The 16,390-nt window shown below is 42.7% G+C and overlaps 1 protein-coding gene and 1 long non-coding RNA gene across 12 annotated transcripts in view; one reads left to right on the top strand and one right to left on the bottom strand.

Moving 5' to 3' along the window:
* Positions 1–15,905, top strand: part of MICU1 (mitochondrial calcium uptake 1) — a 248,921-nt gene extending 233,016 nt beyond the window's left edge. For 10 of the 11 annotated variants that reach the window (XM_077894920.1, XM_077894916.1, XM_077894919.1 and 7 more), the window contains 2 exons: positions 9,917–10,006; positions 14,924–15,905. In XM_077894920.1, coding sequence (XP_077751046.1) covers positions 9,917–10,006; positions 14,924–15,084 — 251 coding nt within the window. In that variant the 3' untranslated portion in view covers positions 15,085–15,905. The remainder of the gene's footprint in view (positions 1–9,916; positions 10,007–14,923) is intronic. The other variant, XR_013377818.1, reaches the window with a different exon arrangement.
* The window catches only part of LOC144312339 (uncharacterized), an 18,914-nt gene continuing 10,081 nt past the window's right edge, over positions 7,558–16,390 (bottom strand). The window contains exons 2-3 of the long non-coding RNA XR_013377819.1: positions 14,068–14,226; positions 7,558–8,160 (exon numbers count right to left, since the gene is read on the bottom strand). This is a non-coding gene — a long non-coding RNA (uncharacterized LOC144312339). The remainder of the gene's footprint in view (positions 8,161–14,067; positions 14,227–16,390) is intronic.

Below are 16,390 nucleotides of genomic sequence, written 5' to 3'. Positions count from 1 at the left end.
AATATTATATTAATATATCAGATGGAAAGGATAACTATACCCAGATGCCTGTTCTGGTTTTCGGCCCCTAGATAATATCTTTCCACTGTCCAGGAGCTTATAGAGTTCTACCCCAATATGGGAACTTAGCAAAAAGTTATTAAACAAAACTAAAAAGATTACCCTAGGACCTCATGGAACTTACTTTTGTTCTCTTAGGAAGTAGTATCTACAGCTTTTTTTCAGTCACTTTTGAATTCATGTTTGTTTTGAAGTTATAAGTTGGGGTGCCTGGGTGGCTCAGTAGTTGAGCATCTGCCTTTGGTTCAGGTCATGATTCTGGAGTCCTGGGATCGAGTCCCACATCAGGCAGGGAGCCTGCTTCTCCCTGCCTATGCCTCTGCCTCTCTCTCTGTTTCTCATGAGTAAATAAATCTTAAAAATAAAAAAAAAAAATTTTTTTAAAAGTTACTAAGTAATTTGCACTTACTAATGAGGAAGATTGGAGCCTTTCACTTCTCCTCAGTTTCATCATTCACCCAAAGATTCTTGAGATCATTGCTTTCAGAAGGCATTATCCTTATTTAAGTTCACTTTTCCTAGAATATGTAACCCCTGTTAACATCTCTAGTGTCCTCAACATTCAAGGGGAAGTTTTCACTACACCATAAACTCTTGAGGACACGAACCATGTTCTCCATATCTTTGTATCCTACTTTGATCCTAGAACAATTCTTTATATACACAATAGATGTTCATCTAATGTGAATAAATGAGTGGATTAATTCTAGACATAGTCAAGTCCTAGAAAGGATGGTGACTTGCTCTTATAAAAGCCTAGTGTGAGGGAGAAAATGATACAACTATGTTACCTTCACCTGTCACTAATTTTTTTAAGACCATGGGCAAGTCACAACTTCTCTGACCCTCAGGTTAGAGTGATACTAAATGTCTCCAAAGGTTCTTCCAGATTAGAAATTCTAGGACTATAATTAAGTCAGCTTTTTTACTGAATGTAGTAATGTTTTAAGGGACATGTTATAGCCTAAAGTTATATCCAAATTTCTGTGAAAATGAAGTAACTTATAATTATCAGATATATTTGAAATCAGAGCAGCACTGTTGAATTCCCAAAAGCAGGGTGGCAATCTCAATTTATATTCTTGTTAAGAAATGTAAAACTTAATTAGACTTTGGCCAGTGTATCTAAAGATCTAATTTGTGGAGTTTGGTATAGTAGTTGCAGGAGATGTACATTTGTGTAAAATGTACCTAAAATGAGCACAGCTGTACATCAAGTATGATTCTAAGAACCCCAGAAGGACATTCCCAGCTATAAAAACCTTCTACTTAGCTTTCTTGCTGCATAACAAATTACTACAAATTTAGTATCTTAACCTGTTATCTCAGTTTCTGTAAGTCAGTCTGGGCACAGCATAACTGGCTTCTTTCTCTGCTTGGGTCTTTTTTTTTTTTTTTTTTAAGACTTTATTTATTTATTTGAGAGAGAGAAGGAGCAGAGGGCAGAGTAGGCTCCCAGCTGAGACTGACACGGAGCTCAATCCCAGGACCCCAAGATCATGACCTGAGCCAAAAGCAGATGCTCAATTGACAGAGCCACCCAAATGCCTCTTCGCTGCTTGGGTCTTAACAAGGTTTAAAGTATAGTGAGTGTTGGAAGAGCTGCATTCTCATCTACAGCTCAGGGTCCTCTTCCAAGCTCATTTAGGTTCCTGGAAGAATTCAATTCCTTTCAGTTGTAGGACTTTTCCTTGCTGGCTGCCAGCCAGGGATCACTCTCAGCGGGCCACCGCAGTTCCTTGCCATGTGGCCCACTCACAACATGGCAGCTCACTTCTTCACAGCCAGCAGGAGACACCCTTTCTCCGGTTGTGCTGAGTTGCATTCTTTTATTATATAATAATAATCATGGGAGTGATTATCCCATTACCTTTTCCATATAAAGTAACCTAATCACAGTAGTACCCCATTATGTTCACGTAGATCCTGCCCACACTCAAGGAAAGGATTATAGAGGGTGTATATATGTATATATATACACATATATATATATTAGAGATTATTAGAGTTTATTAGAGATTATAGAGGGTGTGTATATGTGTGTATGTGTGTATATATATATATACACACATGTATATATATATATACACACATACCAGAGGGTGGGAATGTTGGGGACTGTCTCAGAATTCTGCCCTCCACACAAGCCATAATTCCAGAAATTCACACTTTTACATTGATTCTTTGAAGACTTCCGAAGATACGGACATTTTAAGTGATTTAAGCCATGTTATCTAAAAAAAAAAAAGTAAAATAACATGGCAGCCATAAAATTTTAATGTGAGAAGGGAAGTTATAAATAATTTTATTTAAACCTTTTATTGTTTTTAACCTCTTCAATTACTCACAAAGAGGAAGGAAATGACTTGTTCAAATCACTGGTAGTGTGACACAATACTGAGACCAGAGATTTAGGCTCACTGACTTCCACACCATTGTTCTCCTTGGCTCATGACACCCACTGCTGCTACAAGAACCTAGAGAATTATATAAGGGATTCAGTGTTTATATGTGAAAGCAGAAATAGGAAAAGTTCACAGCAAGAATGTATGAGAGAGCATTCCCCAGACAGCTATAGCATGAAGGCAGGAGTGGGACTGTCACAAAGATGTGTGGGGAACAGGTTATGTGGGGGAAAGGCTCCTATTTTATAAATTCTTTTAAAGTTTGTGGGAGGCAAGCCCCTGCACTTCAGTTCATCGCTGCATTTTGTAGAAACATTTATATGTGAAGAGGAGTATTGACCAGGATTCCATTCATTTAAGACAAAGTCATCAATGTTTAAAATGATTCATGATGAAGGCAAGGAAGCTCAAATTCTGAAAGAAATGTTTGCTTTATGAGGCAATTTCTCTGCAAAGACCTCATTTATTTTCCCAAATTTAAAGGCCCTTAGCAATTCTAAAGATTGATTCTGACTTAACTATATTACTTTGAATATATTGTGATTTAGTAAAATTATGTAAGTGCCTCCAGGGAGGAAGAGAGTTGTTTTGAGGATTCATGATTACCAGTGAGAGAGAGAGGAGGGTGAGGGTAGGATAAACTGCCCAAAATCCACATAAATAGACAAATAAGGACAAAATTAGCCAATATTGTGTCCCGCTGAGAAAAGGATCAGAAAGGAATTCCACCAACGGGGAAATACAGAGATTAGTATTTATTCAAACTCTGCTTCTATAGGGACTTCAAGGTTTACTACCCTTAGAAGCCTCTGAAGCTTTGATGAGACACTTGTCAAGGTGAAGAGTATTTAACCTTATACATTATTTCAGCAAGGCAGATTTTAAATATATCAGTTCCCCTCCTTGATGCTACCAGAGATTCAAATTCTATTGAAGCTGACAACTGTAGGCCACCAAGGAAGTAATGTTGTAAAGGGAAGGGCAATAAAAGGTACTCCCTCCTCAAGATTGAGGTTAGGATAAATTAGGAACTGGTTACATAAATGATATATCCTGTCAGTGGAATACTATGCAGCTGTTAAAAAAGAATTATTTATGTAAGGGTATGGCATTCTTCCTAAGAGATGTTGTTAAATGAGTAAAGCAAAACCATGTATTTAGCATACTACTATTTTTGTGGAAAGAAATGAAGAATGAAAATTTGATTTTTATATCCACATTTCTGGAGCAACTGGAGATATTGGTTGCCCCTGGACAACTAGGTGACTAGGAGATAAGGTTGGGAAGGGTACTTCGACCCTTTTGTACCATTTGAATTTTGAAACAGATAAATGTATTAGCTAATGAAAACCAGCTTTTTCAAGTAAAAAGAATGAGAATTTAAAGAGTTAAGGAGGCAAAAACAAGTGAATATGGGAAGTTGGTCTCCAAGTAAGAGCTGGCTTTGTTATAAAGGTTTCCTTGCAACAGGCCTTAACTGTCCCTCTGTAAAATCTATCCTGATGCTCTCACCACCCCCTACACCTTCTGTTCTCGCTCACTAGTCAGGCGTTAGCATCCCTTGCCGCTTTCAGTACTTTATTCAGATTGACTCCTCCACCCCCCCCCCCACCCCACATCACCCACTATCATACATGCTCAAATCTGGAGCAGGCATCTCTTTAATCCTTTAGAATTCAGATCCAAAATGTACCTCCTCCCAAACACACACTAGTCCACTGTAACCCATATGTGTCTATTAATATGTCTGATAATTTCTCCTACATATTTCTCAGTCTTAATGGCATATACAGTCTCCCCCACTAAATTGATCATTCTATGGGTGCATCAGCTGAAATCACTTCCCAGTGGTGCTGGTAAAAATGTTTGCCTTTTGTGAACAGAATATGATGAGGATTTTTGAAGCCAGATATTAAATAATGGATAATGGCAATAAACTTAACTCTAAATCAGTTTATACTAGATTAAGCACGTAAAGCTCATCGAAGCAGTCATCTGGGATGATGCCCTGAGATTCAGAAAACCTGAGATTCAGGTTTTCTCTGTTGCATGTTCTGGTATTTAGGAGCTAGGACCACCAACATCACCTCTGACTAGGTGGCAGCCGGAGTACACAGAGGGGGTCAACCCACCTACATCTTAAAAGCACCAGGAAGAACAAGGAATTGTTATTTTCATTATTGGTATACTGCTCTGCTCTTAGCTGCTTAAATTGCTAGTTCCCATGAATGCTGTCCTTCCCGCCTCCCCCGCCCCCCAGAATCAGGTTGAAATGTGTGTGTTCTCTTAGCCAAAGTGCCTTGAAAGAAGATACAAAAGAAAGGACAGTGCTCTCCGAGGGAGAATCCTTCTACCTATCCCCACCACACCCCCAAAGCCATCTAGGGACGGACTGAAGAAACGAAGGCATCTGTATCATTAGCCTTTCCAGGGCTGAAGCAGAAATGTCTCCCCTCACTTAACCTTGGCAGTCACAAGCCAGCTTTTCATTTTTTCCGCTGCAGTCCAGGAAGGCAGGAATAATCACATGGCCACACAGCCAGAGACTGCCAGCCCAACTTGGAGTATCACCTTTCCAAACACCTTTGCAATTAGGAAGAGACAGGCAGCTTCTAACTGGGTCATGCTCGCTCATCATCGTAGCCAGATCTGTGCATCAGAGGCAACTGTGGGGAAGAGCTCCCAGGGCCACCTCTGTTTCACTTGTTTGTTGTTGTATTTTTTTTTTAAGATTTTATTTATTCATGAGAGACACAGAGAGAGAAAGAGAAAGAGAGAGAGGCAGAGATACAGACAGAAGGAGAAACAGGCTCCATTCAGGGAGTCTGATGTGGGAGTCGATCCCGGGTCTCCAGGATCAGGCCCAGAGCTGAAGGCAGCATTAAACCACTGAGCCACCAGGGCTGCCCTGTTTCACGTGTTTTTCATTGGGTTGCAGGTAAATAAACTTTTTAAATTATCCCCGAAATTACTAGAAGTTTGAAGGGAATGCTAATGTCTTCCAGCATATAGGGCAATCAGATCTGTGATCAAACCATAATGCTGACTCCTCCTCACAGCCTCCAGCTATTCAGTTACTGATCTCTGCCCACTAGCACTGAGGATTCCCCAACCAGCTTTTTCTTTTACCTGAGCTTTCTCTGTTGTCTAGGGGGACACTTTCATAGAGGAATCAGTATTGTCCATATACAGGTGCAAGTAGACCCAGGGTGCATACAGAAAAGATTATGGGCTGGAAGTCGGGAGACCTAGATTCTAGACCTAGGTCCGCTGCCTGCTGAGCAAATTATTCTCTGGATTTTGCACTTTCTCTGAGGTTCTCTTCTAGTCCTAAGAGTCTCTGATTCCAAGTGGATATCTGGTCTCTTATCCCTGCAGAACTCTCCCTTCTTCTGTTCGACAACTGTGGTAAATAACTCTGTGTAACGTAGCTTCTGACATTGTAGTCACACAGACTCAGCATATGTTCTTCCTACTACTGAACTCTCCAGCTATGGACCTTGCCAGAGAGGAGACTGGGGACCTGGCACAACTCAGATTCGATTCTGTCTGGACTTTTCAAAAGGGTACCACATTTTCAAGAGCCAGCTGAGCCCGCTTCTACACATTCTTCCCTATCCTAATCTAGTAGAAATCACCCCATCTCATTGTCCATCTGTTGTTCGGGCAGCAGGACCACATTTGCACCAAAGAAGTATATAGGCCTTGGAAACCTAGACCTTCTCCAGGGTGACTTCACGCTCCAGGCAGACATCTTTCAGATTACAAACTAGAATCCCAGCCATCAATCAGCATCATCAGTGAGAAAGACCCAGATTCCAGAATCCTGGTCTACCTGGGGAGGTCAAAAGCTGGGTGGGGCAGTGGGGGAGGAGGGCAGTGTTCTGCTTGCTATGATTTTTTTTTTTAAGATTTTATTTATTTATTCATGAGAGACACAGGCAGAGGGAGAAAGAAGCAGGCTCCATGCAGGAAGCCTGATGTGGGACTCAATCCCGGGTCTCCAGGACCATGCCCTGGGCTGAAGGCAGGCGCTTAACCGATGAGCCACTCGGGCATCCCTGCTTGCTATGATTTAATTATGACTTTCTGACTCAGGGATGTGGAAGCAAATATAAATGAGCCAACTCTCAGGACCAGCCGTCAAGCATGTGGCTTGTAATCTGCTATCATCTTGCTTGTTCCCAAGAGCTCACATTTTGACAGCTCACCAGCTAGTTAAATATTTGTTTCCTCCACTGCTCTGATTCATACCCTGGGGACCTGAGGATCTTGGACAGGGAAAGGGCACCCCTAGCTGATGACATCCCAGTAGTTTGAGTTACAGTGACTTAGCAGCCCTGGTAACCGTCTCCAAGTGAAACAGAATGTAATCTGTAATTGTTCTGTCAAGTGATGGCATTGATAATGAGGCATTCCTGCTGGTGGCCTCCAGAGGTCCCTGTTCTGTAACCACTAAGTACCACTTCAGTGAGCTTTTCACTAAAAATTGTCAAGAGCAGTCACTGATATCCTTGGATCCTATTTAGTTAATGGTTTATCTAGAGGAAAGGACCCTACCAGTCTTCGTGGTGCAAAGGATGGGCACTTGGAACATCAAGAGGAATCAGCAGCGGGTACTCTGCCCTGAGAGAATGGAAGGAAATGGGAAAGAGAAAAAGAGGCTAGTTATCAGTTTTGATGGAAGTGTGGGATTGATGTGAAATGCAGACAAAGGAATGGTTAATAACAAAGCGACTGTTTATCGAATACAAAGCCGGTTTTAATCCACTTCTTAGAACGTATTCTGTGACTGCAAAGGATAGTTCTATCACAGTCTGAGGCATCCAGTTCCTTCTGATCCGATTCTGTTTGCACTGAGCAATCTTCTGAGATGAATTGAATTTCCTTAGTTAGATTTTCCAACTGAGAAGTATAATAACCAGCTGTTACCATTTTAGTTCTCTTAACAGTTACTATTCTTGTTGTAAATTGGCATGCTGATTTCTGTTCCTTCCTTGGGCAGTTTAGTTAGCAGGAATCAGTTCTTCCTGGGCCAGCAGAGAAAATCAAGTATATAGACCTACAAGGCAAAGTTTTTAAACCCCAGAACTTCTGCAGTTGTGCAGATTCTCCAGCTCCCCTGTCGGCAGTTAACCACATCTCATGAACATCCGCTGAAATACCTTCTGCTGAAGTCTTGAAGTTCCAAGGGATCTTGATTCCTCCTTCACCCTAACTAACATCCTGGGTGTGGGTGAGAAAACTGGCTCTTCTTGCCCTCCTGGGCAGCCGTCCCCCTCAAGCCAGAGGCTGTGAACACTAAGGCATAGCCTAACTTGTGGCCAATACAACTTTCCTATACCCTTCGTCATAGAGATCCTCAGCTGTCTCTGTATACCTCCACCCTCAGATTCTCAAAAACACCAACAAACTGTTCTTTGGACTGCTAAGCCCCTCAACAGTTATTTTGTGGCATCCCCTCATATGAATATGAAAAAATTAAATTTAAAGCGATTTCAAGAGACTTCATCAGGGTCACCCAGCAAATGGGTGGTGGAGCCAGAGCAGAGCTCAGAGTCTGGTGACTCCAAGCAGTTTCTCTCCTGCATCCCCTCCTTGCTTCTCTGCCTTGCTCTGGTACTTGTATCTGCCAACCTTGGGGGCGCTGTGGTGAATACATAGAGGTGACTGAGGCCAAGTGAAAGGTTGAATGCTGGAGAAAATGACAGGAAAGAACTGAAATTAATAGGAACCAAATCCACAGAGAAGGCACACTGACTTTAATTCAAGTTCACACTGCTTCTGGGTGAATCTAATCTTTAAATCTAATATTTAGAACACTTCATTGCTAGTTGATTGATAAGTAAAAGTTAATCCTTTTCTTTCCCGTGAGGTTTACCTCACTTAAGATAAGTGTCCATAAGCAATAACATAAATTATACGTGCCCCTAGATCAGGTTTGAGGACAGACAGTGAGAATAGGTAGTGGAAATGGCCTAACCTTTCCTGGCTTGTCTTTCATGAGAACCCAATTTTCACATGATTGCCAGTGTCTAACAGTAAATGTCAGATAAAGAGAAAATGGTAAGAGAGAAGAGATTTTCCGTGGAGGTCTGGAAGAAGAAAAACAAAACAAAACAAAAAAGGCCACAGACACTGAATTAGTGATATGGGGGCCCACTGTTACCCCAGAGGGCACAGTTGAAAAGAAAGAGTGGCTGATGGAAGGCCAGGAGGAGGGGCAAGGAGCTCATGGATGCAGGTCCTTAGCTGGCAGTCAGCAAAGGAAAGGTGATGCCTGTTAGTGTCCTGACACAAACCTCCTCATTCCCCACCTCTCATTCTTTTGCTGCCTGCTTATTTCCTTGACTTTTTCATCATCATATTCTTTCCTGCCAGAGAGAGATGCCAAGATGGAGACTATTGCAATATCGGGCGTTCTTAGTTTTTTTCTCAAGGCACACTCCTGGTAATAAGAGAACCACCAATGCATGCTCTAGACCATTAGAATCCCATGCTTAAATATTATGTGGATTTTTCACCTTTTAAATTTTTACTATGGTATAGGGTGCCAGGGTGGCTCGGTGGGTTTATCATCCAACTTGTTTTCAGCTCAAGTCATGATCTCAGAGTCATGGGATCGAGTCCTGCATCAGGTTCCATGCATGGTGGGGAGTCACCTGGAAATTCTCTCTCCCTTTCCATCTCCTTCTGCCCCTCCCCATGTCTCATGCTTGTGCTCTGTCTCTGTCTCTCTCTCTCTCAAATAAGTGGATAAAATTTAATTTTTTTTAATTTTTACTGTGGTGACATATATATTAACATAAAGATGACAGTTAAACCATTTTTAACTGTACAAATCATCAGCATTAATTACATTCACACTGTTGTGCAACTGTCACTTCCAAAATGTTTCCATCACCCCAAAGAGAAAATCTGTATCTGCTGACCACTAATTTCCCATTCCCCATCATCCTAGCCCCTGGTAACCACTAATCTACTTTCTGTCTCTATGAACTTAGTATCAGGCACTCTTACTTAACTGTATATACCTCCTAAAATATAGCAGCAGTAGAAAAGAATGGAACCTAGGGGCACCTGGGTAGCTCAGTAAACTGGGCATCTACCTTCGGCTCAGGTCATGATCTTGGGATCCTGGGATCAAGCCCTGAATCGGGCTCCCTGCTCAGCGGGGAGTCTGCTTCTCCCTCTTCCTCTGCCCCTCCCCGCTGCTTGTGTGCATGTTCTCTCAAGTGAATAAATGAAATCTTTTTTAAAAAGAAAAGAATGGAACCTGAGATGAAAAGGAAAGGATGTTTTGGGTTAAAACCAAATTCTCATTTTCTTAAATATGACTTAAGTATAGTTGAAAACTTTTTATTATGACCGAGTAGTTTTATCCCACCCATTCAGAGACCGCAAACTGAAAGTCCCTCTGCCGTACTAATTCAGCATCTCTCTTCTTTCAGTGACCATGCAGCAGGTGGCCAGGACAGTAGCTAAAGTGGAACTCTCCGACCATGTGTGTGATGTGGTGTTTGCGCTCTTTGACTGCGATGGTGAGTGGGGCCCTCTGGAGTTAGATTGTCCTTGAAGTAGACATTGTTTATAACGGAGCCTTGCAGACAGCTCCAGTGCACTAGCCTGTACCTCTTCAACTTACCCCTTTCCCACACCAGTAGCTCAGCCCTCCGCATCATCACTTGAGAACTATAACCATAGGTCCTGGTTTGTGTTTTCCATTTCTTCTTGTAACTCCAATTTGCCTATAGGCCTAAATTAATGTATGACCATAAAGATCTTAACAAAGGAAACAATTCAATTCCAGTAAAAGTAAACTCAAATATAAAAACTAAAAAAAAAAAAAAAAAAAAGGAAACAAAAATATTAGACTCAACTTGCCCCTTAATAGACCAGGAGCACACAATTATCTGAGTGCATCTAGAAAGGTGGTCCTGACCTCTCTACCTCCCAAAGCACATTGCAGTCATTCACATTCCATTTTTGCCCTCTAGCTTGCAGTGGTTTGTGGTGTCTGTGACCACTCTGTAGTTGAGCCCATTTAAGAGGTCCTGGTTCCACTGTGGTGTCATTTCTCAGCTATGTGTCCTGGCATAATACTACTACTGATGTTCACAGTAGAACCTTACCCTTTTCCTCGGTGCTTACTAAGAGCCAGGCATTGTGCTAAGCTACTCAGGTAATTCTCTGACTGTAAGAACTGTTCTTCACCACATTTTCCAGATAAGGATGCTGAGACTTAGGCTGAGTCGTTTCCCCAGGAGCACACAGGTAGTAGTAGATAGCATAGCGAGGATATGAATCAAAGCTGGCAGCTTCCCTCTATTCTGTTACCTCTACTGCTTGTGTCACAGCCAGGATTCATTGTTCATCTTCCCTCTAGGAAGTAAGACCAGTGGAATCCAGGAAGCAGGTCAGAAGTTCCTGCCTTGGTGAAACCTTCCTTCTGGCCCCGGCATAGTGAATCCCTTGGGCTTTTTTATTCCTTAACGTGTTTCAATTTGTCTTCATTACAGCATGTTACTCTCTACCTCTGTGTATATGACCTATCTTCCCTACTAAGTTGTGAGGTTTTTTTTTTTTTTTTAAGGTTTTCACTTTGATTCCGGTGAGTTAACATACAATGTTCTATTCGTTTCAGGTGTACAGCATAGTGATTCCACAATTCCATACATCATCCACTGCCCATCACCACAAGTGCCCTCCTTCATCCCTATCACCCATGTCACCCATCCCCCCCACCACCTCCCCTCTGGTCACCATCAGTTTGTTCTCCTTAGTTAAGAGCCTGTTTCTTGGTTTGTCTCTTTTTCTCTCTCTCTTTTTTCCCCTGTTGCTCATTTTGTTTCTTAAATTCCACAAGAGTAAAATCATATGGTTTTTGTCCTTCTCTGACTGATTTTGCTTATTAGCCTTATACTCTCTAGCTCTATCCATGTCATTGCAAATGGCAAGATTTCATTGCTTTTTATGGCTCAGTAGTATTCCAGGGTGTGTGTGTCTGTGTGTGTGTGTGTGTGTGTGTGTGTACGTACATGTACATACATACACACCACATCTCCTTTATCCAGTCAGCGTGGATGGACACTGGGGCTGCTTCCATATCTTGGCTATTGTAAATAACCCTGCAGTAAATAAATTATGAGCCTTTTAAGGGTAGTTGCAAGTCCTTTGTTCACCTTTGGACTCCTCCATAGGTACCTCGGATAGTACTTTGCACCTAATAGGTGTTTCTTAAGTTATTGAAATTACCTAGTTGAACTTGAGTTATCTAAACCTCCCACCTGCACCCACAACCAAGGTCTGAGTCAAACCTTGTTTTGTTCCAGGGTTAGAACAAGAAGATGGCCTCACCCTCGGGTAGGGGTGGGTTATTCTCTAGTGCTGCCCTGTCCAAAATGATACTACTACTTACATGTGGCTATTTAAATTTAGATCAATTAGGGCAGCCCCGGTGGCTCAGCAGTTTAGTGCTGCCTGCAGCCCAGGGCATGATCCTGGAGACCCTGGATCGAGTCCCAGGTCAGGCTCTCTGCATGGAGCCTGCTTCTACCTCTGCCCTGTGTCTCTGACTCTCATTCTCTCTCTGTGTCTCTATGAATAAATAAATAAAAAATCTTAAATAAATAAACAAAAAAATAAATAAAAATAAATTTAGATCAATTAAAATTAACAACTGAAAACAGTTCCTTGGTCTGTCTAGCCACATTTCAAGTACTCAATAGCTGCATGTGACCAGTGGCTACCATATTAAGTAGCACAGATTAAAAAAAAAAAATTCCCTCATGAAAGATGGTTCTAATGAAGAGCACTGCTCTACAGTTTAGCTTCCCTCAGATTTTGTTTTTGCAAAATCACTTCTAGTTGGTTTGAGGTTTTTTCCAAAAAACACTTAATTTTATAATTTTTGAAGCCAGAGAGCCAGTCCATAAAGTAAATATGAGAATAAAGGCAAGCGGCCTCACAGTGCCCCTCTTCTCCTAGGAAGGCCTGAGAAATGAAATTGGATTTTCCAGCCTTTTAGAAGGAGGTTCTGTCAATATCTACTTGAGTCACCTTTAAAAAAATCATTTAACACCTCTGGGTTGGTTTGTTTGTTTTTATCTACAGAAAAAGGAAGTGCATATTAAATTTAAGAGCCATTGTTATTCTACAAGCTCTAGATCTTAGGTCAAAATGCCAGAGGACATTGACTTTTCAGACTTGTTCATCCCAGAATTTAGAGTTGCACTCACAGATGACACATGCACACAGATGACATTCAGTCATATACTTGCTTCATAAGTAGCAGAAGCCATTCACATTGATTAGCTCTGGCCTTAGGGAAGCAGGAAGCAAACCCCATGATAGTCTAAATGACCTCAGATTTTTTCATCTTCAGCCTCTCTTATAAAGATATTAAGAATCTCATTTAGACCTTTTTTGTTCTTTTAATTATATTCCATTTTTTAAGATTTTATTTTTTATTTGAGAGAGAGTGACACACAGCACAAATAGGGGGAGGGGCAGAGGGAGAAAATCAGACTCCCCACTGAGCAAGGAGCCCAACAGGGCTCAATCTCAAGACCCTGAGATCATGACCTGAGCTGAAGGCAAATGCTTAACCGACTGAGCCACCCAGGTGCCCTTTTAATTGTATTCTTAATAAGCCATATTATTGGTCACTTTTCAGCCAGCCAGGCTACATTTTAACTCTTTATATTGAAGTATAATATACATACAGAAAAGTGCAAATATCATAAGTAAACACCTTGCTAAATTTTTAAAAACTGAACGCACTGGGGCACCTGGGTAGCTCAGTCAGTTGAGCCTCTGCCTTCAGCTCAGGACATGATCCCAGGGTCCTAGGAGCAAGCCCAGCATCCGGTTCCCTGCTCAGTGGGGAGCCTGCTTCTCCCTCTCCCTCTGCCTTTCCCTGCCCCCCAGTTTGTGCTCACTCACTTTCTCTCTCATGCTCTCTTTCAAATAAATAAATTCTTAAAAAATAATAACTGAACACACCTGTATAACCAGCATTATCCAGAAACATCACATTAGCAGGACCACAGAGCCCCCTGGTACTGCCTTCCAGTCACTTCCTCTCCCAAAGATAATCCTTCTCCTGACTTTGAAAACCATAGATTAGGTCTCCTAATCTCCTAATCTCCTCCTTGCTATGAGGTACCTCTGAGGCTCTCCATGCTCCCTCCAGCCAGAAAACATGGGCCAGTTTAGGTTTTCAGGTACTCTCCACAAAAGTAAACCCTGTGTTCCTTCTTTCCACTCTCTTCCCAGGCCAGTTGTTAGTAAGAGTCTGTTTGCTGGCTTCCTGTTGTCTTATCCCCACCAGAAATGGCTGCCGTTCTTTTAGTCAGCAGCAGACCTTTACTCCTAGGCGTGTAGTTAAAGGGTAACTGTTCTCTACTGTTGACATGGTTCCTGTTCTGTGTGGCTGAAGAGGTTGACCTTTGGTTAAACCAGACACACTCCAAGTTGCTCTCCAGACCTAAGAGACTGTCACTGAAGAGGGCGAAATGGGAGGCCATGAGAAAATAGGCTTAACCCAAAGCCAGATTTTTGATTTTGGTTTTTACTGTGAAAACCCTACTTCATCTCTCACCTGGACTATGGCAGTAGTCTTCCCGATTGATTCCTGTATTCCAGTTATGTGGTTCTCTTGTCCTATCCCCATATCCAGCCAGAGAAATCCATCCAAAATGGAAATCTAACTCCATCTCACTTACTTACTTGCAGTCCTTTCCTTCCTTCCGCTCCACTCCTGGAAGATAAAGCGCAAACACTTTAATGAAAATACAAGACCCTTGGGGACCTGTCTCCTGCCCACCCCTTCTGTTTACTTCCCCACCCCTGTGTACAGCAGTTCCTAGGTACCCAACAGCCTGCTCCCTGCCTATGCCTTTGCTCATGCGACTAGAATGAACTACTACCTAGAAAGCCTCCTCTGTCTCACTCCCTCCTACTTGGCCAATTTCTGCTCATCCTCTGGGATTCAACTTAGGAGTCACCTCCAGGAAGCCTTTATTGCTCTGTGCTTGCACTATGCTGAGCCTGGGTTAGATCTCTTCCTCTGTGCCCCCCATAGCATCTTCTGTTCACCCCACTTTGGCATTTGCCACCCTGTCAAAATAATATATTTGTCTCTCCCACATCCTGGTTGTATCTCAAAGGACAAGGTCCTGTTTACCTCTTTATTGTCAACTCCTAGTATAGGACCTGACCTACGATATATTCTTGTTCAACTTTTATCATACTACACTAACCTGCCACTGAGTTATAATCCAAAACATCAAGGAAGGAGCAAACCATTTGTTTGAAGCCAAGAGAATTAAATTTGGCTGTGAGGGTGCACTGGGCTCTGGAACCCACATGTGATGTGGGTGTGAATGATGGCATTTTCTCAGTGTCTTTGTTCAAAGGCCTCCACTTATCCCTCTTGTGTTTGCCTCTTCCTCTAGGCAATGGGGAGCTGAGCAATAAGGAATTTGTTTCCATCATGAAGCAGCGGCTGATGAGAGGCCTAGAGAAGCCCAAAGACATGGGCTTCACCCGCCTCATGCAGGCCATGTGGAAATGCGCACAGGAAACTGCCTGGGACTTCGCTTTGCCTAAACAGTAACCCAGAACTGTGAGAGGGACCACCGCCTCCACCCAGAGCACCCTGACCCCTTGAGCAGAGCCTTGGCACAAGCTTTCTGGCTGCTGCTTCTGGAAGTAGCGCTCCCTTCCTCTTGGGAATGATCTCAGGATTCAACCAGTTTCTCCTCTCCACCCTTTCTTTGGCAAAGCATTTTTGCTCAGCTCTCTTTCTGCCCAGTGATTATCCCCATAGGTTCTCAAAAACGTGAACAAGTCCCAAAAGTTCAGGCTTCTGGCATCTTCATCAGCACCATGCATTCAAATTACCCTGTGGATGAAGAATGCAAGGAACCACCCACATACCCGCAAACCCTGGGAAACAGTTCTCGAGTAATTTTTGCTGTGGATTTACATTAAGAACATTCTTTGCTTTTCCTCCTGCTGGTGTTTTTAAGCCACAAGTTGGGAAGACCTCTGAAAGGCAGAAGGAAGCCTGTGATGAACGGTCATGAGGAAGAGCCGGGCAGCCTGGGCCAGAGAAAGGATCCATGTCAGTCCCCAGGATGGTTCTGAGGCCTGCTCCGGGCAGGTGATAGGCACAGCGGGATTTGGAGCAAGATCTGGAATTTCAAGCAGCTGCTTCATGGCTCTTGGGCTCCCTAGGAGGACTCTGCCATAACTCGGTGCCTAATGAGCAGCAGTGATTGAGTCTGTGTTCCCTGCAAGTGCCATTTCCCCTCCAGGAGCGGCCCTCTAAAGCTGAAGCCTGGCTCAGAGCCTGTCTGCCCTCTGTCTTAAACCCTCGTAAAATATCACTTTAATTAGAACAGTTTACAATAAACTCCCCCTACCCCCACAAAAGGCTCTTGTGTCTTTTATTTTAGGATCCTCTGGGGTACTTGTCATTTCATTTCTCCACTGGGTTTGAGATCCTGCCTGTTTCCTTCTACCACAGTCTGGTTCTTCCTGTTGAAAGGCTAAAAGTGAGGGCATTTGGAGGGCAGTGGTGGCGTTGTCCTAGCACAGTTTGGATGGCATCATCTTGGGCCAGGTACACAGTCCTTGGTAACTCAGACTCCACCATTAGGAACTAAGACGGGGTGGTGTATATGAGAAATCATCTGGTGTAGTGGACCTAAATTTTAGAGTCAAAACAACCAGTGTTTTATACGGACTCACCTCTCACTAACTCAGTATGGCCTTGAACAAGTAATTTCCCATCTGTTTCCTTAACTGCAAAATGACAGGGTTGAGCCTAATGAGTTCTCAGGTTTCTTCCAGGTCCAAAAGTATCTCCTTCAGTTCTCCTCCAGAATTCCTGCAGCCTCCAGAACGTCCCCAGGTAA

Source organism: Canis aureus, chromosome 4 (genome assembly GCF_053574225.1).
Source record: "Canis aureus isolate CA01 chromosome 4, VMU_Caureus_v.1.0, whole genome shotgun sequence".
In the NCBI taxonomy this organism is placed as follows: domain Eukaryota; kingdom Metazoa; phylum Chordata; class Mammalia; order Carnivora; family Canidae; genus Canis; species Canis aureus.
Note: the sequence above shows the minus strand (reverse complement) of the source record. Positions and strands in the feature narration are given on the sequence as shown.